Source organism: Lampris incognitus, chromosome 2, assembly GCF_029633865.1.
Source record: "Lampris incognitus isolate fLamInc1 chromosome 2, fLamInc1.hap2, whole genome shotgun sequence".
In the NCBI taxonomy this organism is placed as follows: domain Eukaryota; kingdom Metazoa; phylum Chordata; class Actinopteri; order Lampriformes; family Lampridae; genus Lampris; species Lampris incognitus.
Window position 1 is genome coordinate 149,070,165 of NC_079212.1, and position 23,257 is coordinate 149,093,421.

General features: G+C 43.7%; 1 protein-coding gene across 1 annotated transcript in view; it reads right to left on the minus strand.

The window, feature by feature from the left end:
* The window catches only part of ippk (inositol 1,3,4,5,6-pentakisphosphate 2-kinase), a 43,155-nt gene extending 20,969 nt beyond the window's left edge, over nt 1–22,186 (minus strand). The window contains exons 1-6 of the mRNA XM_056273823.1: nt 22,004–22,186; nt 21,259–21,318; nt 9,380–9,475; nt 6,090–6,156; nt 4,677–4,795; nt 3,422–3,511 (exon numbers count right to left, since the gene is read on the minus strand). Coding sequence (XP_056129798.1) covers nt 3,422–3,511; nt 4,677–4,795; nt 6,090–6,156; nt 9,380–9,475; nt 21,259–21,318; nt 22,004–22,084 — 513 coding nt within the window. The 5' untranslated portion in view covers nt 22,085–22,186. The remainder of the gene's footprint in view (nt 1–3,421; nt 3,512–4,676; nt 4,796–6,089; nt 6,157–9,379; nt 9,476–21,258; nt 21,319–22,003) is intronic.
* Nucleotides 22,187–23,257: the final 1,071 nt, after the last annotated feature.

Genomic DNA, 23,257 nt, shown 5'->3' on the forward strand with positions numbered 1-23,257 from the left:
CACATTTGACTATGTTCATTGTCACTGTGTACACACATATTCACGACTGCAGTCACACATGCCTGCATTAGTTCAAGGCAGAAACAATTTAATTAAAATTCAAATACAATATCCACAATATGTAGTATATCCCTAGAATATACAATCCCTAGTAAGTGGTATTAAAAGAATGTACTCTAGGGATCTTATCGCTCCATATGAATGAAATGAAAGCCTTATCAAAGGATTTAAAAAAAGATTTAGGAAGATTAAGTGGGATACATTGAAACAAATAAAGGAATTTGGGGAGTACATTCATTTTAATACAATTCACTTTTCCTGCCAAGGACAAGTGAAGTGACTTCCACTTTTTCAGGTCTAGTTTGAATTTCTCAAATAAAGAAGAAAAGTTTTCCTGATTAAGACTTTGCATGTCTCTCGTGATATTAATGCCCAAATATTTAAAGCCATTTCTAGACATTTGGAACGGTAAGGCAATATCTTGTATTTGAAGAGCCAAGTCATTAACAGGGTAACATTCACTTTTGCCAAAGTTTACTTTGTACCCAGAGAATGTACCGAAGCTCTCCAAAGCACGGATAATGTGAGGTGTGCTCAGAACTGGATCTGAAACATATAATAATAAATCATCAGCGTATAAAGACAACCTATGCTGTATTTTTTCTCTATGAATTCCACTTATAGATGGTAACTATTTAAGTGTCATGGATAAGGGCTCTATAGCTAATGCAAATAATAATGGACTGAGTGGGCAACCCGGACAGGTCGCTCTTGACAGCTGGAAGTATTGTGATTGTTTAGCATTTGTAACAACTGAGGCTTTGGGTGAAGTATACAAAAGGTTAATCCATGAAATAAAATTAGGACCATACCCACATTTTTTTTTAAACACGTGAACAAAAGTTCCCATTCAACCCTGTCAAAAGCTTTCTCTGCATCCAGTGAGATGACCACCTCTGGTACCTCACTGGACGCAGGAGAGTGAATAATATTCAAAAGCCGACGGATATTTGTGAATGAATGTCATCCCGAAATGAAGCTGGTTTGGTCAACAGATATCACTTTATGCATTATGGTTTCTAGGTGCAGGGCAAGAGCTTTGGCTAGGATCTTCCCATCACAGTTTAGGAGAGAGATGGGTCGATATGAACCACATTCTGTGTTATCTTTACCTGGCTTAAGCAGGAGAGTAATTGATGCTTCAGTCAGTGTTTGTGGCAGTGACCCACGAGACAGAGAATCATTAAACATAGAGTAAAATTCTAGACAATTTGTTAGAAAATGCTTTAAAGAACTCTATCGGGTACCCATCTGGGCCAGGCATTTTACCACTTTTCATCGCCATTATTGCGTTAATGATTTCTGTCTGTTGTAGTGGGAGTTCAGTCTCAGTCCCATGAATTGTGTTGATAGAAGGAGCCTGGAAATTATCAAAAAAATGTTCCATATCAATACTGCTGTCACTTGTTGCTTCTGATGTATATAGGTTTGAGTAATATGAGGTGAATGTTTCATTAATTTCTCCTGGGTTAATAGTTAACTCCCCATTTGGTTTCCTAATTTGTGAGATCTGTTGAGCAACCGCTTGGCACTTAAGCTGGTGTGCTAAGAGACGACCAGCCTTCTCACCATGCTCATAGACATATCCACGTGATTTCAGTAAGAGTCGTTCTGTCTTTCTAGTTGATAACAAGTTGTATTGGGTTTGGAGGTCGAGCTTCCTTTTAAAGAGCTCAGGGGAAGTGGAGGTAGATTACAGCGTCCACTGTATCTATAGATTTAATGAGCTGGTCCTGTTCAAGTCCTCACATCTTATTGAACCCAGCTGAATATGATATATATATTCTCACCCCTGATATGTGATATCTCCATTCAGTGTTCCAAAAGAGATAAACAAAGTCGAAGGCTTTTTCTACTGTTTTTATTCTATTTAATGTACTTGGTATTTTCTTTTTATATTGCTTATCTTTTAATTATATTACTCTCTTTTTAATTACTATTTTAGTTACTTTGTACTTCCTTTTAATTTAATGTTATATAGGGATGCTCTTTTTTGTTTTTATTTATGTAAAGCACACTGAATTGCCCTTGTGTATGAAATGTGCAATACAAATAAACTTGCTATTGCTATGTATCACTCGTAGTGTTGGTGTATACAGTATGAGATGTAGTCCTTGTAGTGTTTGTGTATACAGTAGGAAAAGTATCACTTGTTGTGTTGGTGTATACCAGGGGTGGGCAATCTTATCCAGAAAGGGTAGTGTGGGTGAAGGTTTTTGTCCCAACCAAGCAGTTACACACCTGATCCCACTAATCAACCAGTAGAGTCTTTGCTGAGTAACTTGATTTGGAAACACAGGTGTGTAACTGCTTGGTTGGAACAAAAACCTTCACCAACACCAGCCCTTTCTGGATAAGACTGCCCAACCCTGGTATATACAGTAAGAGATGCATCACTTGTAGTGTTGGTGTACAGTAGGAGATGCATCACTTGTAGTGTTGGTGTACAGTAGGAGATGCATCACTTGTAGTGTTGGTGTACAGTAGGAGATGCATCACTTGTAGTGTTGGTGTACAGTAGGAGATGTATCACTTGTAGTGTTGGTGTACAGTAGGAGATGCATCACTTGTAGTGTTGGTGTATACAGTAGATGTAGTACCTAGTAGTGTTGGTGTATACAGTAGGAGATGTATCACTTGTAGTGTTGGTGTACAGTAGGAGATGTATCACTTGTAGTGTTGGTGTACAGTAGGAGATGCATCACTTGTAGTGTTGGTGTACAGTAGGAGATGTATCACTTGTAGTGTTGGTGTACAGTAGGAGATGCATCACTTGTAGTGTTGGTGTATACAGTAGGAGATGTATCACTTGTAGTGTTGGTGTATACAGTAGATGTAGTACTTGTAGTGTTGGTGTACAGTAGGAGATGCATCACTTGTAGTGTTGGTGTATACAGTAGATGTAGTACCTAGTAGTGTTGGTGTATACAGTAGGAGATGCATCACTTGTAGTGTTGGTGTACACAGTGGATGTAGTACCTAGTAGTGTTGGTGTATACAGTAGGAGATGTATCACTTGTAGTGTTGGTGTATACAGTAGATGTAGTACTTGTAGTGTTGGTGTACAGTAGGAGATGCATCACTTGTAGTGTTGGTGTATACAGTAGATGTAGTACCTAGTAGTGTTGGTGTATACAGTAGGAGATGTATCACTTGTAGTGTTGGTGTATACAGTAGGAGATGTATCACTTGTAGTGTTGGTGTATACATTAGATGTAGTACTTGTAGTGTTGGTGTATACAGTAGGAGATGTATCACTTGTAGTGTTGGTGTATACAGGAGGAGATGTATCACTTGTAGTGTTGGTGTACACAGTGGATGTAGTACCTTGTAGTGTTGGTGTACACAGTGGATGTAGTACCTTGTAGTGTTGATGCATGCAGAAGCGACACATTTTGGTTTTGATGTCTTTGCTAACGTTTCTGGAGGAAGGCAGGAAACCACATTTAGGCTGAAAAAAACAAAGTTACTTGGTTGGTTATTTGTGCTTGTTAGTTTGTAGCCCAGTCACTCTGTGTTAAGTTAGCATGTCATGTTTCCTTGATATGTTGGGGTAAGTTGAGCTGGCCTGTCCTTCTGACAGATAAGAGTCCTCATCTACTGGACAACAGAACAGACACTGCTGTCACCGTCACCTGTGTGATGCCGAGGGCAGAGCGCCTGTGTGCCATGTTAAAAAAAACAAGACATCTTTACTTTCTGTTTGACCAATTATCTGTTATGGGAGGAGGCAACCTTATGGCCTCTGTGACATCACTGCTCCCCCCCACCTGACTTCCTCTAATGTCCAATCAGCTTTCTCTTGACAGTTTACCCCAACTTTACCCCACTGTCCCTGGCAGAGGGACAGAGCGGTGCTGACGTTTGTCTACTTCGAAAACACTTCTCCAGCGCTCCTGTCTGACCTCTGTACCGTTGACAGCTGGACACCAGCGGAGCCATGTAAACAAGACAGTGCTGGCTTGTGTGTGAACATACCACAACTAAGAGCGTTTGGATTCTTTTAAGGGAATCCCATTCTTTTTTTCGTTTTTCTTTTTTGAGCGATTTTCCCCCATTTTTTCTCTCAATTGTACCCGGCCAATTACCTACTCTTCCAATTACCCCACTCTTCTGAGCCGTCCCGGTCGCTGCTCCACCCCCTCTGCTGATCCAGGGAGGGCTGCAGACTACCACATGTCTCCTCCAATACATGTGGAGTCACCAGCCACTTCTTTTCACCTGACAGTGAGGAGTTTCACCAGGGGGACGTAGCACATGGGAGGATCACGCTATTCCCCCCAGTTCCCCCACCCCCTGAACAGGCGCCCCGGCCAACCAGAGGAGGCGCTAGTGCAGCGACCAGGACACATACCCACATCTAGCTTCCCGCCCGCAGACACGGCCAATTGTGTCAGTAGGGACGCCTGACCAAGCCGGAGGTAACACCGGGATTCGAACTGGCGATCCCCATGTTGGTAGACAACGGAATAGACCACCACGCTACCCGGACGCCCAGGGAATCACATTCTAATGTTGATTATCAGTGTTGTCTGGTAACATGTGCAGCATGACAGCAGTAGCATCTGGTCAGTTTAACATGAACGACACATTGTGCTCATGTGTGTGAGACTCACCTTGATCTCTATGCAGAGTGGGGGCGTGTGTGATAAATGCTGAACTGGGGGGGACGTGAGGTTGGGCAGACAAAGAGCATATCCGCTGTAGATATCCATCACCTTGTTACAACGCCACTCTGAGAGACAGACAGAGAGAGAGAGAGAGACAGAGACAGAGACAGAGAAAGAGAAACAGAGAGAGAGAGCGAGAGGGGGGGAGGGCAGAGAGAGAGAGACAGAGAGAAAGAGCAAGAAAGAGAAACAGAGAGAGAGACAGAATGCTGTGATAGACCAGAATGGCTCACATGACTCTTCCAATAAAATAATGCACTGATTGAAGATGGCACTAGCTTGGTGAAACTGGCAGGCTTGACAGAGACCAGTTCAGCTCCAGTAAGGCCAGAGGCCAAATGAACAGAGGGTAATATAAACCTGTGTCTTTGCCATCAATCAAAGTATCCACTCAGACTCATGTACTGCTTCTATCCTTACTGGTTTTCATCTGGATTCTTTCATCTGTCCTCTATGACTTCACTAGGTAACCAACCACTATGTGCTCTTTTTCTTTTCTAAATATTCAGCACATAATATTGGCAGTGGTTTGTTTCTTTCTTTTTTCCCCCTTTTTCTCCCCAATCGTATCCATCCAATTACCCCACTCTTCTGAGCCGTCCTGGTCTCTTCTCCACCCTCTCTGCTGAGCCAAGGAGGGCTGCAGACTACCACATGTCTCCTCCCATACATGTGGAGTCACCAGCCGCTTCTTTTAACCTGACAGTGAAGAGTTTCACCAGGGGGGTGTAGCGCATGGAAGGATCCCGCTATTCCCCCCAGTTCCCCCTCCCCCCCGAACAGGCAACCCGACCAACCAGAGGAGGCGCTAGTGCGGCGACCAGGACACATACCCACATCCGGCTTCCCACCCACAGACACGGCCAATTGTGTTTGTAGGGACGCCCGACCAAGCCAGAGGCAACACGGGGATTTGAACTGGGATCCCCGTGTTGGTAGGCAATGGAATAGACCGCCACGCTACCCAGACGCCCGACAGTGGGTTGTTTCTGAGGTCACTGCATGAAGCCGTGAAACATAAAGTCTGTGATCTACTTAAGTCCAAACGGAGCTGGATTTTAAAACCACACTCCAAAATATCCAAAACAAATCAGACTTTTGATTGCCAGTAGAACCAGAGGGATCAGACTGGTACAGGAAGCAGACTTCTGACTGCCAGTAGAACCAGAGGGATCAGACTGGTACAGAAATCAGACTTCTGATTGCCAGTAGAACCAGAGGGATCAGACTGGTACAGAAATCAGACTTCTGACTGCCAGTAGAACCAGAGGGATCAGACTGGTACAGGAAGCAGCTAGCCTGTTGTGATGCTAGCTGGATCCTTCTTCTGTGTAAAACCAGACATACTACACCTCCTACCTGGTCTTTGATGTTGAACCTTGATTGACAGCTGTCGGACAAATTCTAGAGGTAGTTTGACCACTTCCTGTTGGGGAGAAGGTGAGGATTAGGTACAGGTTTTGGATATATGTTGGGGAGAAGGGTGAGGGTTAGGTACAGGTTTTGGATATGTGTTGGGGAGAAGGGTGAGGGTTAGGTACAGCTTTTGTACAGAAGAGCTGCATCACTAGCTGGGTGTTGTTTGAGTTCCTCTCAAATTGAATGAGTCAGAAAAAAACAACAAGCTGGCTGAACCTGCTTGTTGGACAAAACTTCACATCTTCAACCTCAACACTACCTGCCTTCTTCTTCCTCATCTGGCTGCTATGATGACGACAGAAAACACTATGCACCCTGTCATCTTTCCTGCCAAAGTCCTCCCACATACCAACCATTCACACAAGATATTACTGAAGTCCACAGGATTTGGATGTTTGTGAATTATTTTAAGGATATACCGATACCAGCATCGGGTATCGGTCCGATACTGTGCACATGTACTCGTTCTCGTAATCATAAAACTGCTCCGATACAACAACACCCGATACCACTTTACAGCAGCGTTACATTCACCTCTCAGTTGAGCAGGTAGGCGGTGGAGGAGGAGCAATGTCAGCCGTGTGGAGATATTTCAAAGTAAACGACGGTGACAAAAGTAAAGTCGACTGCAAATTATGCTCAGTAAAATTTAGTTGCCAATCGATCCCTATTCTAGTTCAAACACCCACCCTCGTACTGCATGCGTTCGCCAACTGCATCTCTCCGGCCGGCAGTCTGGAAGGAGTCGCCTCGCCACTTCCGTGACAAGGCGACTCCTGGCCGAACCACCGCTTTTTCCCCACACACACCCACAGAGACGCATTCATGTGACGAACACAAGCCGACTCCGCCCCCCCAGCGGGAAACAGCAACAACCAACTTTGCAGCAAACGCAGGGGAAGCGAGAGAAAATGTCCAGAGACAACACGCGGGAGGTGAAGATAACAGCTGAAACATGCAGCTGAATGTTAAAATGTCAGTAGTGACAGTTTGTTACAGTCAGAGAATGAACAATGTCTGATGAAAATAAAACACATTTTCAAATTGTAAGAAGTGTAACGGCATTATTAAGTACTCATATCGGTACTCGGTATCGGCAAGTACTCAAATGTAAGCACTTGTACTTGGTCTGGAAAAAAGTGGTATCGGGGCAAAATAATTATTTTGTCTTTAACTGTACTTGCTTGTATATCTTAGAGTACTGTAGCTTCAGTTTTAACTGTACTTGCTTGTATATCTTAGAGTACTGTAGCTTCAGTTTTAACTGTACTTGCTTGTATATCTTAAGAGTACTGTAGCTTCAGTTTTAACTGTACTTGCTTGCACATCTTGGGGTACTGTAGCTTCAGTTTTAACTGTACTTGCTTGTATATCTTAGAGTACTGTAGCTTCAGTTTTAACTGTACTTGCTTGTATATCTTAAGAGTACTGTAGCTTCAGTTTTAACTGTACTTGCTTGTATATCTTAGAGTACTGTAGCTTCAGTTTTAACTGTACTTGCTTGTATATCTTAGAGTACTGTAGCTTCAGTTTTAACTGTACTTGCTTGTATATCTTAGAGTACTGTAGCTTCAGTTTTAACTGTACTTGCTTGCACATCTTGGGGTACTGTAGCTTCAGTTTTAACTGTACTTGCTTGTATATCTTAAGAGTACTGTAGCTTCAGTTTTAACTGTACTTGCTTGTATATCTTAGAGTACTGTAGCTTCAGTTTTAACTGTACTTGCTTGTATATCTTAGAGTACTGTAGCTTCAGTTTTAACTGTACTTGCTTGTATATCTTAGAGTACTGTAGCTTCAGTTTTAACTGTACTTGCTTGTATATCTTAGAGTACTGTAGCTTCAGTTTTAACTGTACTTGCTTGTATATCTTAGAGTACTGTAGCTTCAGTTTTAACTGTACTTGCTTGCACATCTTAAGAGTACTGTAGCTTCAGTTTTAACTGTACTTGCTTGTATATCTTAGAGTACTGTAGCTTCAGTTTTAACTGTACTTGCTTGCACATCTTGGGGTACTGTAGCTTCAGTTTTAACTGTACTTGCTTGTATATCTTAGAGTACTGTAGCTTCAGTTTTAACTGTACTTGCTTGTATATCTTAGAGTACTGTAGCTTCAGTTTTAACTGTACTTGCTTGTATATCTTAAGAGTACTGTAGCTTCAGTTTTAACTGTACTTGCTTGTATATCTTAGAGTACTGTAGCTTCAGTTTTAACTGTACTTGCTTGTATATCTTAGAGTACTGTAGCTTCAGTTTTAACTGTACTTGCTTGCACATCTTGGGGTACTGTAGCTTCAGTTTACAGGGATTTTGACAGGGCAGCAGGTTTCTGTATTGACGCTAGTCTTGATTTAACACTAGAACAACCAGGCTTTCACCCCTACCTAAAACCACCATGGCGGTCAAAATGACGGGGCCGGTTTTTAAACTCTATATTGTGGGAAGATAAATACCCACCTGAGATATTAATGCATTACATGTGTTAGTATGTCTGTTGTGAAACTAACTGACACCAAAATTAACATTTTAACAATCTTAATACTATTTTCAAACAATTTAAAATGGCCGCTGTCCAACGCCTGTAAATCCTGCACCGCCTAGGTGGTAGTCATGGTGTGTCTGTAACGGCGTTTGTAACCAGACATGTTGGACATAATCACAAACCAAGTTTAGACTATTGGTCTGCACTGGAGGACGCTAGTGTGTTTCTAGGACAGAGCAACGAACTTCACGAAGGAAATGACGTGACCAACACACGTCATAAATACCGACATGACGCACACCATCACGCACACATTACAAGACGGTCATGTTGACCGCTCACGGTGGTTTTAGGTAGATCTGATCTTTTTTTTTTTGTGTGATTGAACTAAAACTCATTTTAATGCAAATATTTGCAAATATATGCTGTTTTGGGAGAATTCAGGGAGCGGCAGGTCTGTATCTTTTCTTCTTTTTTCCCCAAACTTATTAAACTTTGAAAATCCAAAAATGGTCATAATGAGCGTCTTGGTCGTTCTAGTGTTAACTCGAGGTTTTTTACTGCTGTGAGCAAAAACCACGAATACACAAGTCATCTGCTTTACACAGACAGGTAAGACCTGCATATGGCAATAGTTTGATTTTACTTTGAAAAGATTTCAAGAAAGAGACATCTTCTCCGTGAGCATCCCTACTGCTGATGATCAGACAGTTCTGACAGGTAAAGACACAGTGAGAGATGGCCTTACTCCACTGTGGATGAACTTGGCTCCCAGCACGATGCTCATCACGTTGTTACTGAAGTCAGCAATGTTCTGGATCTGTCTGAAGGCCTGCTCAGGACTCTGTAAAACATACAGACAGGTTGTGTAAGACAGACAGACAGGTTATGTCCTCATTCAGACAGACAGAAACTAACACCATGACAAAACAATATAATGCTTCAGAATCAGCATCACAACAACACAGATACAGAAGTCACACTGCAAAGAATGAGATGTAAGACAAACTAGTCCCACAAGTCATGTTGGACTAAAACTCTTACCGCTTGATAGAAAACAAAATCCAACAAGGTCCACTTTATTATGACTTCTCTTGAAGGAAAATATTCCATTGTATCTGACAGTATAATTTAGTATGATTTATTGACTTCTTGGACATCTGCATTATATCCCCTCTAACATCACTCTCATCAACCATAGTGATAAACTGTTTGCAAATGGAGCTTTGAACGTTAAAAGCTGCATATAATCTGGTGAGATGACTTTACTACTACTCCTTTAATATTGCAATAGGCCTAGATATTGCAAAAAACAAGAATATATCACTTGATTCTTTTTCAATATGGTTCAGCCCTCTGGCAGAACAAGCTTGTTTTGTGCTCAATGCACACATCAGCTGCCTCTCCTGAATTGTTGAGCTCTTTTTTCTACATCGAAGGTTTCATTGCAACATCCTGTGGACATTTTATATATATATATATATATATATATATATATATATATATATATATATATGTGTGTGTGTGTGTGTATATGTGTGTGTGTGTGTGTGTGTGTGTGTGTGTGTGTGTGTGTGTATATATATACACACACACACACACACACACACACACACACACACACACACATATATATATACACACATACACTACCGTTCAAAAGTTTGGGATCACCCAAACAATTTTGTGTTTTCCATGAAAAGTCACACTTATTCACCACCATATGTTGTGAAATGAATAGAAAATAGAGTCAAGACATTGACAAGGTTAGAAATAATGATTTGTATTTGAAATAAGATTTTTTTTACATCAAACTTTGCTTTCGTCGAAGAATCCTCCATTTGCAGCAATTACAGCATTGCAGACCTTTGGCATTCTAGCTGTTAATTTGTTGAGGTAATCTGGAGAAATTGCACCCCACGCTTCCAGAAGCAGCTCCCACAAGTTGGATTGGTTGGATGGGCACTTCTTTGAGCAGATTGAGTTTCTGGAGCATCACATTTGTGGGGTCAATTAAATGCTCAAAATGGCCAGAAAAAGAGAACTTTCATCTGAAACTCGACAGTCTATTCTTGTTCTTAGAAATGAAGGCTATTCCATGCGAGAAATTGCTAAGAAATTGAAGATTTCCTACACCGGTGTGTACTACTCCCTTCAGAGGACAGCACAAACAGGCTCTAACAGGTACTATTTAATGAAGATGCCAGTTGGGGACCTGTGAGGCGTCTGTTTCTCAAACTAGAGACTCTAATGTACTTATCTTCTTGCTCAGTTGTGCAACGCGGCCTCCCACTTCTTTTTCTACTCTGGTTAGAGCCTGTTTGTGCTGTCCTCTGAAGGGAGTAGTACACACCGGTGTAGGAAATCTTCAATTTCTTAGCAATTTCTCGCATGGAATAGCCTTCATTTCTAAGAACAAGAATAGACTGTCGAGTTTCAGATGAAAGTTCTCTTTTTCTGGCCATTTTGAGCGTTTAATTGACCCCACAAATGTGATGCTCCAGAAACTCAATCTGCTCAAAGAAGTGCCCATCCAACCAATCCAACTTGTGGGAGCTGCTTCTGGAAGCGTGGGGTGCAATTTCTCCAGATTACCTCAACAAATTAACAGCTAGAATGCCAAAGGTCTGCAATGCTGTAATTGCTGCAAATGGAGGATTCTTTGACGAAAGCAAAGTTTGATGTAAAAAAAATCTTATTTCAAATACAAATCATTATTTCTAACCTTGTCAATGTCTTGACTCTATTTTCTATTCATTTCACAACATATGGTGGTGAATAAGTGTGACTTTTCATGGAAAACACAAAATTGTTTGGGTGATCCCAAACTTTTGAACGGTAGTGTATATATATAGCGTTTTTTTCCGAAACTGTCAATGGTGTTGAGTGCTCGACTAATGAGGAGCGGAATATCAACATGCATAGCAGTACAGGCCTGTTTCGTGCGTCTCACACTCGTCAGCTGCTAATTATGCATTAAAATCTTTTTTCCTGTATCCGTGTTGTGTGTGTATGTATGTATATATATATATATATATAAAATCCAGTGAGTCAAGTAAATTCTTTATGAGACAGTAAAAGCCTGATTGCTTATGACAGGAAACGGGCTTCTACTGTCTCATAAAGAATTTACTTGACTCACTGGATTATTTTGCTCCTTATTTGTTGAGCACTTTCCCTACCATTGAGTGTTTCTTTTAACAAACTCTATATATATATATATATATATATATATACATACGTGTGTGTGTGTGTGTGTGTGTGCAGACTATATGTGTATATGCTGAGTTCATATCTATGATGTTGTTTAGTATTGTTAGTATTAATGTTAGGTTTAGTATTGTTCTGATCCCGAGGTGACTGACCTCTACTATCTATCTATCTATCTAGCTATCTACCGCTGTTACTCTACCCTGTTGATGTCTTTTTTTAACCTCTTTGCTGCTATCTACACCTGAATTTCCCTTCGGGGATGAATAAAGGTTATCTTATCTTATCTTAGCTTGGTCTTACGTTTGTTCCCAGCCTTTCCTTTGATAAAAAGATTAAAGAAATCACCAAGACTGGTGCATCCGGGTTACATGGAGATCTATTCTGTTGCCTAGCAACACGGGGATCACCAGTTTGAATCCCTGCTTGGTGGGCATCCCTACAAACACAATTGTTTGTGTCTGCGGTGGGAAGCCCGATGTGGGTGTGTCCTGGTCGCTGCACTAGCGCCTCCTCTGGTCAGTCGGGGTGCCTGTTTGGGGGAGAGGGGGAACTGGGGGGAATAGTGTGATCCTCCCAGGCGTCCCTCTGGTGAAACTCCTCACTGTCAGGTGAAAAGAAGTGGCTGGCGATGCCACATGTATCGGAGGAGGCACGTGGTAGTCTGCAGCCCTCCCCGGATTGGCAGAGGGGGTGGAGCAGTGACTGGGACGACTCGGAAGGGTGGGGTAATTGGCCGGATACAACTGGGGAGAAAAGGGGGGGGGGGATCCAGGGGAAAAAAGGGGAGAGAGCTGGCTGATATGATTGAGAGAAGGAAGGTAGATAGACTGTATGTGCAAGAGACCAGGTGGAAGGCGAGTAAGGCCAGGAGCATCGGAGGAGAGAGTGGTGATTGGAGCTGACTTCAGTGGGCATGTTGGTGAAAGGAACAGTGGTGATGAGGAGTTGATGGGTAGGTATGGTATCAAGGAGAGGAATGTGGAAAAACCGATGGTGGCGGATTTTGCGAAAAGGATGGAAATGGCTGTGGTGAATACATATTTCAAGAAGAGGGAGGAACACAGGGTGACGTACAAGAGTGAAGGAAAGTGCACACAGGTGGACTATATCTTGTGTAGAAGGCGCGAGCTGAAAGGGATTGGAGACTGCAAGGGGGTGACAGGGGAGAACGTAGCTAGGCAGCATCAGATAGTGGTCTGTAGGATGACTTTGGAGACCAAGAAGAGGAAGAGAGTGAAGGCAGAGCCAAGGATCAAATGGTGGAAGTTGAAGAAGGAAGACTGTTGTGTGGAGTTCAGGCAGGAGTTAAGACAGGCACTGGGTGGTAGTGAAGAGTTGCCAGATGGCTGGAAAACCACTGCAGAAATAGTGAGGGAGACAGCTAGGAAGGTACTTGGTGTGTCATCAGGACAGAGGAAGGAAGACAAGGAGACTTGGTGGTGGAATGAGGAAGTACAGCAAAGTATACAGAGGAAAAGGTTGGCAAAGAAGAAGTGGGACAGTCAGAGAGATGAAGAAAGTAGACAGGAGTACAAGGAGATGCAGCGTAAAGCAAAGAGAGAGGTGGCAAAGGCAAAGGAAAAGGTGTATGGTGAGTTGTATGACAGGTTAGACACTAAGGAAGGAGAAAAGGACTTGTAACGATTGGCTAGACAGAGGGACCGAGCTGGGAAGGATGTGCAGCAGGTTAGGGTGATGAAGGATAGAGATGGAAATGTGCTGATAAGCAAGGAGAGTGTGTTGAGAAGGTGGAAGGAGTACTTTGAGGGGCTGATGAATGAAGAAAATGAGAGAGAGAGAAGGTTGGATGATGTAGGGATAGTGAATCAGGAAGTTCAGCGGATTAGCAAGGAGGAAGTGAGGGCAGCTATGAAGAGGATGAAGAGTGGAAAGGCGGTTGGTCCTGATGACATACCTGTGGAGGCATGGAGATGTTTAGGAGAGATGGAGGTGGAGTTTTTAAATCAGATTGTTTAACACAATCTTGGAAAGCGAGAGGATACCTGATTTTCAAGAACAAGGGCGATGTGCAGAACTGCAGCAACTACAGAGGTATAAAGTTGATCAGCCACAGCATGAAGATATGGGAAAGAGTAATAGAAGCTAGGTTAAGAGGAGAGGTGACGATCAGCAGCAGCAGTATGGTTTCATGCCAGCAAAGAGCACCACAGATGTGATGTTTGCTTTGAGAATGTTGATGGAGAAGTATAGAGAAGGCCAGAAGGAGGTACGTTGGGTCTTTGTAGATTTAGAGAAAGCATACGACAGGGTGCCGAGAGAGGAGGTGTGGTATCGTATGAGGAAGTCGGGAGCGGCAGAGAAGTAAGTAGGAGTGGTGCAGGATACGTATGAGGGAAGTGTGACAGTGGTGAGGTGTGCAGTTGGAATGACAGATGGGTTCAAGGTGGAGGTGGGATTACATCAAGGATCGGCTCTGAGCCCTTTCTTGTTTGCAATGGTGATGGACAGGTTGACGGACAAGATCAGGCAGGAGTCTCCATGGACAATGATGTTTGCGGATGACATTGTGATCTGTAGTGAGAGTAGGGTTGCAGGTGGAGGAGACCCTGGAGAGGTGGAGGTATGCACTGGAGAGAAGAGGAATGAAAGTCAGTAGGAGCAAGATGGAATACCTATGCGTGAATGAGAGAGAGGACAGTGGAATGGTCAGGATGCAGGGAGTGGAGGTGACGAAGGCGTATGAGTTTAAATACTTGCGGTCAACTGTCCAAAGTAAAGGGAGTGCAGTAGAGAGGTGAAGAAGAGAGTGCAGGCAGGGTGGAGTGGGTGGAGAAGAGTGTCAGGAGTGATGTGTGACAGGGTGGAGTGGGTGGAGAAGAGTGTCAGGAGTAATGTGTGACAGAAGGGTACCAGCAAGAGTTAAAGGGAAGGTTTACAAGATGGCTGTGAGACCAGCTACGTTATATGGTTTGGAGACAGTGGTACTGATGAAAAGACAGGAGGTGGAGCTGGAGGTGGCAGAGATGAAGATGATAAGATTTTCATCGGGAGTGATGAAGAAGGACAGGATTAGGAACGAGTATATTAGAGGGACAGCTCAGGTTGGACGGTTTGGAGACAAAGCAAGAGAGGCAAGATGGAGATGTTTGGACATGTGTGGAGGAGAGATGCTGGGTATACTGGGAGAAGGATGCTGAATATGGAGCTGCCAGGGAAGAGGAGAAGAGGAAGGCCAAAGAGGAGGTTTATGGATGTGGTGATGGAGGATAGGCAGGTGGCTGGTGTGACAGAGGAAGATGCAGAGGACAGGAAGAAATGGAAACGGATGATCCGCTGTGGTAATGTAATGTGACCCCTAACGGGAGCAGCCGAAAGTAGTAGTAGTAGTAGGGATGTGCGATATGAAGATTATATTGTGTGATGATAGAAAACGTCTATTGTTTCATATTAAGCTCTGTTGTTTATTTCGTTGTGTCGTAAATCACACTCTTTACAGCAATATTTTTCCTCAGTTGGACGACCCTTTCCGCTCATTGCACAGCACAGACAGGAAATTTGCATGAAGGCAACACAAACAAACATGGAGGACAGTGAACGTAACGAGGAGCTGGTACCTAAAAGAGGAGCTACTTCTATCGTATGGACGTGGTTTGGGTATGAAAAGTCTGACACGGACCAGAAAACTGTACTTTGCAAAATATGCCGCACGCTGGTCCCCACAACAGACTCAAACACCACTGGCCTGTTTTACTACCTACGCAAGAGTCATGTCAAACAGCATGGAGAGAGTCTACACATGAGAGCCACAAAAGCACAGTCGAGTGCTCAACACAAACCTCACACTCAGATGTTGCAAGAGGCTTTTGCCCGCGGCACACCATATGTCAAACAATCACGGGGATGAAAGGAGATAACAACTGCCGTATACATACAATATATGATGGGTTGTATATTTTTGACCATATTCACATTTTAGGCCTATATTTATTTTGTTTGCAACTATAGTTGAAGAGTGTTTTCTATTTACCTTTTTATATTTTATACATTAATATTTTATATTTTGTTACAGGCTTAATTGAAAATTTGGACAAAGGTTCAAAATAAAATGAGAAAAATAATTATGAGTAAGTACCTCTTATTCGTCGAGTATACAGTTCAAAATGTAATAAGAAATAGGCCTTTCCATCTGGTCATTTTATATAAGTATCTATTCATTGAATTTACAGAAAATGTGCTGTATCGTCCTATGTATCGTTATCGTGATATGAATGACCTATGTCATTATATGTATCGTTGTGATATGAATGACCTACATCATATGTATCAATATCGTGATATGAATGACCTATATCATGTGTATCATTATCGTGATATGAATGCCCTAAATCATATGTATTGTTATTGTGATATGAATGACCTATATCATGATATATATCATTATTGTGATATGACTGACCTATATCATATGTATCAATATCGTGATAAGAATGCCCTAAATCATATGTATCATTGTGATATGAATGCCCTAAATCATATGTATCGTTATATGAATGCCCTAAATCATATGTATCGTTATCGTGATATGAATGACCTATATCATGATATATATCATTATTGTGATATGAATGGCCTATATCATATGTATCGCTATCATATGTATCGTTATCGTGATATGAATGACATATATCATATGTATCGGTATCATTATCGTGATATTAATTACCCATATCATGATATGTATCGTTATCGTGATATATATCGTTAATCATTATTGCGATACGAATTACCTATATCATGGTATACATCGTTATCGTGATATGTATCATTATCGTGATATGAATTACCTATATCATATGTACCATTATCGTGATTATGGCTGGCCTATATCATGATATGTATCGTTATCGTGATATGAATGCCCTATATCGTGATATGAGATTTTGGGCATATCGCACAGCCCTAGTAGTAGTAGTAGTAGACTAGATGACTGTAATGTTCTGTTCTCAGGTCTCCCACATGCTAGTACTAAAAGTCTTCAGATGGTTCAGAATGCTGCTGCTAGAATCCTAACTAAATCTAGGAAATTTGACCATACTACACCAATTCTTGCCTCCCTTCATTGGCTTCCTATCCATGTTAGATCAGACTTCAAGGTGCTTCTGCTGACTTATAAAATCCTAAATGGACTTGCTCCATCCTACCTGTCTGATCTCCTTAAACTCTACATTCCATCTCGAGCACTTCGTTCTCAAAATACAGGGCTCCTGTGTGTACCCAAAGTTAAAAAGAAGTCAGCTGGTGGCAGCAGGGCCTTTTCCTATCGGGCTCCATTGTTGTGGAATAACCTGCCTGCTGCCATCAGACAATCAGTCTGTTGAGTCTTTAAATCTAAACTTAAAACTCATACAATTAGTTGCCTTTAAACTGAGTGCTACACAACCTGTACTGCATGGTGGGTCGGTTTCTGTCTCAATGAATTTACCGACCACTGTTCTGCCGACAAGATTATAGAGTATAGATTATAGAGTACAGAGTAGATTATAGATTATAGAGTACAGATTATGATTATAGAGTAGATTAGAGTACAGATTATGATTATAGATGAAAGAATATATATTATAGAGTATAGATTATAGAGTACACATTATTTATTATAGAATATAGATTCTAGATTACAGAGTATACATTATATAGATTATAGTGTATAGATTGACTATTGTAAACTGTTCTCTTCGCTCACGTCTTTTCCCTCTCTCTGAATGATGTCTTCTCCTTTCTCTTCTCCCATGCATGTTCTCCCATGTATGGACGCTGCTTGGCATCCTCCTCATCAAATCCTTTATATTTCTTATAAATCCATATAATTTTGTTATCCTGTTTCAATGTTATATCCTTATGTCCTATATTATGTAGTAATATGTATAATGTACTGATCATTTTGCTTTCTGTTTAGCAACATTAAAAATGCGTTTTAGAAATTCTGGCCACTTAAAAGATATTAAATCAGGAAGGGGGTACTTCAGCATTAGGATTAGTGAAGTATTAGTACCTTTAGTATTAGTGATGATTGAGAGGAACAGCACAGTTTTATGATCACTGTAATTTAAAAAAAAAACTCTCTTCAAAGTTGTAAATACAGTGAATATACTATGATGACTTTAACTGTGGTAAAAGTAGCAACAACACAATATCTCAAGTACAAACTGCAATATTAATGAGACAAACACTTATGTGTGCTTGTGTGTGCGTGTGTGTGTGTGTGTGTGTGTGTGTGTGTGTGTGTGTGTGTCTAACTGATGTTGCCTCATTACTGTCCTGTAGCAGTGCAGAAATCATAAAACATGAAGTTAAGATGACACGGTTCACATCCTGACCCTGCACAACTCTCACTGGACCTCTGAGGTTGCAGGTTCTTTGTGGGTTATCAGATGAATTAGCAGTTTTACTTTCTTCCCCCTTTTTCTTCCAATTGTATCCGGCCAATTACACCACCCTTCCGAGCCGTCCCGGTCTCTGCTCCACCCCCTCTGCTGATCCGGGGAGGGCTGCAGACTACCACATGCCTCCTCCCATACATGTGGCGTCACCAGCCACTTCTTTTCACCTGACAGTGAGGAGTTTCACCAGGAGGATGTAGCACGTGGGAGGACCACACTATTCCCCGCAGTTCTCCCTCCCTCCCGAACAGATACCCCGACTGACCAGAAGAGGCGCTAGTGCAGCAACCAGGACACATACCCACATCTGGCTTCCCACTTGTAGACACAGTCAATTGTGTCTGTAGGGACGCCCGACCAAGCGGGAGGTAACACGGGGATTCGAACTGGCGATCCCTGTGTTAGTAGGCAATGGAATAGACCGCTACGCTACCCGGATGTCTTAAATTAGCAGTTATATTAAACCAACCAGCAGGTTGTTTTCTGTCTGACTGGAGGTGTACTCTATCAGGATAACACAACAGTCCACCATCTGACTGAAGACGAGTCGTCATGACGATACAAACAACTGACCAATCCCATCTCCATGACATGGTGCTTCAGATGTACTGGGTAAAGTTTCGCATTAAGGACATTTTGTGTTCTTGTTACGTTTCTGCAAATCCACATTCTTTCCATCATGTTCTGACATTCAGCTGCACACTGTCAAACAGGGCCTGAGGCAGCCCGGAACCATCCATCACACAGACACACAACTGCAACCATGAGGAGGCCAAGAGCTTCGTTCTCATTCAGCCCTGGTCCACCTACTCAACTACACTATGAATGGAACTCTTAACCCTGGAAAGACTGGTGCCCTGCTCTGCCACAGTAACCCTGGAAAGACTGGTGCTCTGCTCTGCCACACTAACCCTGGAGAGACTGGTGCCCTGCTCTGCCACAGTAACCCTGGAAAGACTGGTGCCCTGCTCTGCCACAGTAACCCTGGAAAGACTGGTGCCCTGCTCTGCCACACTAACCCTGGAAAGACTGGTGCCCTGCTCTGCCACACTAACCCTGGAAAGACTGGTGCCCTGCTCTGCCACAGTAACCCTGGAAAGACTGGTGCCCTGCTCTGCCACACCAACCCTGGAAAGACTGGTGCCCTGCTCTGCCACACTAACCCTGGAGAGACTGGTGCTCTGCTCTGCCACACTAACCCTGGAGAGACTGGTGCCCTGCTCTGCCACAGTAACCCTGGAAAGACTGGTGCCCTGCTCTGCCACAGTAACCCTGGAAAGACTGGTGCCCTGCTCTGCCACACTAACCCTGGAAAGACTGGTGCCCTGCTCTGCTACAGTAACCCTGGAAAGACTGGTGCCCTGCTCTGCCACAGTAACCCTGGAAAGACTGGTGCCCTGCTCTGCCACACTAACCCTGGAAAGACTGGTGCCCTGCTCTGCCACAGTAACCCTGGAAAGACTGGTGCCCTGCTCTGCCACAGTAACCCTGGAAAGACTGGTGCCCTGCACTGCCACAGTAACCCTGGAAAGACTGGTGCTCTGCTCTGCCACACTAACCCTGGAGAGACTGGTGCCCTGCTCTGCCACAGTAACCCTGGAAAGACTGGTGCCCTGCTCTGCTACAGTAACCCTGGAAAGACTGGTTGCCTGCTCTGCCACAGTAACCCTGGAAAGACTGGTGCCCTGCTCTGCCACACTAACCCTGGAAAGACTGGTGCCCTGCTCTGCCACACTAACCCTGGAAAGACTGGTGCCCTGCTCTGCCACAGTAACCCTGGAAAGACTGGTGCCCTGCACTGCCACACTAACCCTGGAGAGACTGGTGCCCTGCTCTGCCACAGTAACCCTGGAAAGACTGGTGCCCTGCTCTGCCACAGTAACCCTGGAGAGACTGGTGCCCTGCTCTGCCACAGTAACCCTGGAGAGACTGGTGCCCTGCTCTGCCACACTAACCCTGGAAAGACTGGTGCCCTGCTCTGCCACAGTAACCCTGGAAAGACTGGTGCCCTGCTCTGCCACAGTAACCCTGGAAAGACTGGTGCCCTGCTCTGCCACAGAGCTCCACAGAGAAGCTTGCGTGAGTCAGAAGCTTGTGGTTCAGCTCTGATGTATTTCACACCATTCTAACATCAGTCATTTATCCATCAGGGCCCTAATGACAGAGAGGTATTTGAAATACTGCAGTTTTGACGTACATGAAGTCAGGTGCAAACCGCAGCATTGAACACTTTCAACTGCAGCACTGAGCACTCCACCACAGCTTTCTGATGACCAGGAACTTCTCATCACGTGTCTCGAAGGAGTTTTTACCTTTTTAAAGTTTTTAACAATACTTTATTAAAGAAAACGCAGCAATATGTTGTACAATAATAGAAAAAAGGTCATACACGGGGCATTTTCAGTTTTTAAGTTTTCCTCCCAACCCAAAACACCCTTAACCCCCTCCCGCAGGCCTCTTCCACAGGAAATGAAATACTATGATGGAATAAGTATAGAAATTACAGTAAATAAAATTAAGTAAATATAATAGAGCACAACAGTTCAGTATAAAAATAGAGATGTATATAAGTTTCAGTATAAGTTATACTCAAGAAGGCTGGGGGAAAATAAAATAAAATGAATAAAAGCAGTCGTCAATTGCACCAAGACTGTTGCAGTACTGTTGAGAGTCCTGAACACATAGTCTGGGACCTGCAGTTAGGGTACGTACACCTGAGAGCATACATATAACCCCACTAACCATGCATAAGCCCCCTTAAAGAGGGGCTGGGTGGCAAACAGGCAGCAAGGCAGCCACATGTCGCAGACAGGACCACAACACGCCTCCACTATGACCCTTCACTGGCAGGCAGTCGATCAGAATAACTGACTAATGGCTGCCAGGGGCAAAAGAACCTGTCAGTGGAACCCCTCATGCGTTTTTAACTTTTTTAAGTGACCTGGTTCACGTTCACACACACACACACACACACACACACACACACACACACACACACACACACAGAGTACTCTACCTGGGGTGGATTTTCAGAGTCGTCTGCTGAGTACTTGAGGAGACGCAGGACCCTGGAGTGCTGCAGGAAGGGAAGAGAAGAGAACCTTTGTCACTTTTCACTTCCACCTACTGCGTAAGAACATGTGGCCTGGTCATGTGGGCCAGGCTCAGCAACACATGCACGCTCCTCTCGTCATTCACACGCCTTGCACAAGTTGTGTGAGTGCGTGAGAACAACGCCAGCACACCAGCTCGCCGCGACACGCGTAACGTTGCCGTGTCGTTTCACAAGACTCGTTGTATGAATCACACACTTCACATTCCACACGCCTGTCTCTCCTGGCCCCAGATTAACGATAATCAAGACCCAGCCCCGAGCCGCACCGACAGCCCCGTGGGTTCGGCTCCGACGCCTCGGTTTAACCAGCCAACTTGGGGAACTTGAGCCAGGTCAGACGCGGCTGTGGTGTCGGGCGTTTCGGTTCATGTTAAACCAAGTGTTGCTTCCCCACAGACACACCACAGCTCCCGCTGTACCGCGGCATGCTAACTACCTGCTACTAGCCCGCATAAGCTAACGAGAAGAACCAGGCCGGCCGAATCAGGACAGCTGACATGGCCCAGCTCACTCGGGAAGGGAGCTCGATGCGGCTGACTGTGAAGGGCGTGTCAGCAGCCACAGTCTTACCAGTTCTCCCAGTACTTCCAGCCATTGTCCCAGTCACTTCAGCCCAGTTTAGCTTAGCCTAGCTTAGCTGACTCACCTGGACGTGTGAAACCACCAGGCTTTTGTTGCCCTCTCCGTGATACTTCCAGTCACTCTCGTCCATTTTGTCCAGTTCCATAACAGTAAAGTGACAACTTCTACAGCCAGACGTTAAAAACGTTCGGCACAAACTCGGTGAAAGACTTTATTTCCACCTCCCGCTGTACTGCGGAGTAGCGCCGCTCCGGAGGTCCGCCGCTGGTAGCTGTCTCTTGACACTCCGCTTCCTGAGGATGTCCCGCCCACTCGGCTCTCATTGGACACGAGTCTCCTCATAGGAAGCGGATTGGATACTTCTGAATGACGCAACAAAGGTAAAGTCACTGACGGGCCGGTGATTGGCTGTATAAAAATATCCAGTTAGTCTACTTTATGGGGCGTGTGAGCAACTTTTAGTAACTTCGTGTGCAACATTTTTTACATCAAAAACAAAGTTCATACCACTGAAATAATGATCATTACAACAATGCTACTGTTGTAACTGTTACTACTACTACTACTACTACAACCATTACTACTATCCATCCATTACTACTAGCAATAATTACATAACAGAGTCAGAATCAGAATCATGTTTATTGGCCATGTAGGTTTGCATATATACACATGGAATGTGACTCTGGTGTGGTGGCTCTCTCAGTGTACTTAACATAGAATAACAACACTACAACACAACAACCTTCACACATATAACAACAACAACAACAATAATAGTAAAATAAAAGATACAAACATAAATACAATAAATAGATAAATAAAATAAATAAATAAATACAAGATAAAAGCCAACAAGCCCGACACCGTTATCAAGGACAGGAAGGAGAAGAGGTGCATGCTCATCGACATGGCAACACCATCCGAGAAAAAAAAAACACCACCTCAGTGAAAGTCACAGAGAAGCTGACCAAGTACAAAGACCTGGAGACGGAAGTCAACAGGATGTGGGGAAGGAAGGCCGATACAGCGCCAGTGGTCACTGGAGCTCTAGGACTCACGAAGAAGGGAATGTGTTACGGCCCGCCCACCCCGCGCTGCGGCCCGCCCACCCCACCCCGCGCCGGCAGCCAATCAGCTCGTCAGGGCCGGGCTTAGTCATCAGGGCGGGGCTTAAGTTTGGTGGCCTCCCACGCTCCCGTTGTCAGTTCGTGTTGTAACCTCCTCGCAGTAGCGGCTACTCTCCTCCCACGGTCCTTTTCTCTACGAACTCATCCCAGCCCTTGGTTCATGTTTTCCTCTTGCAAAGTTTCCCCGT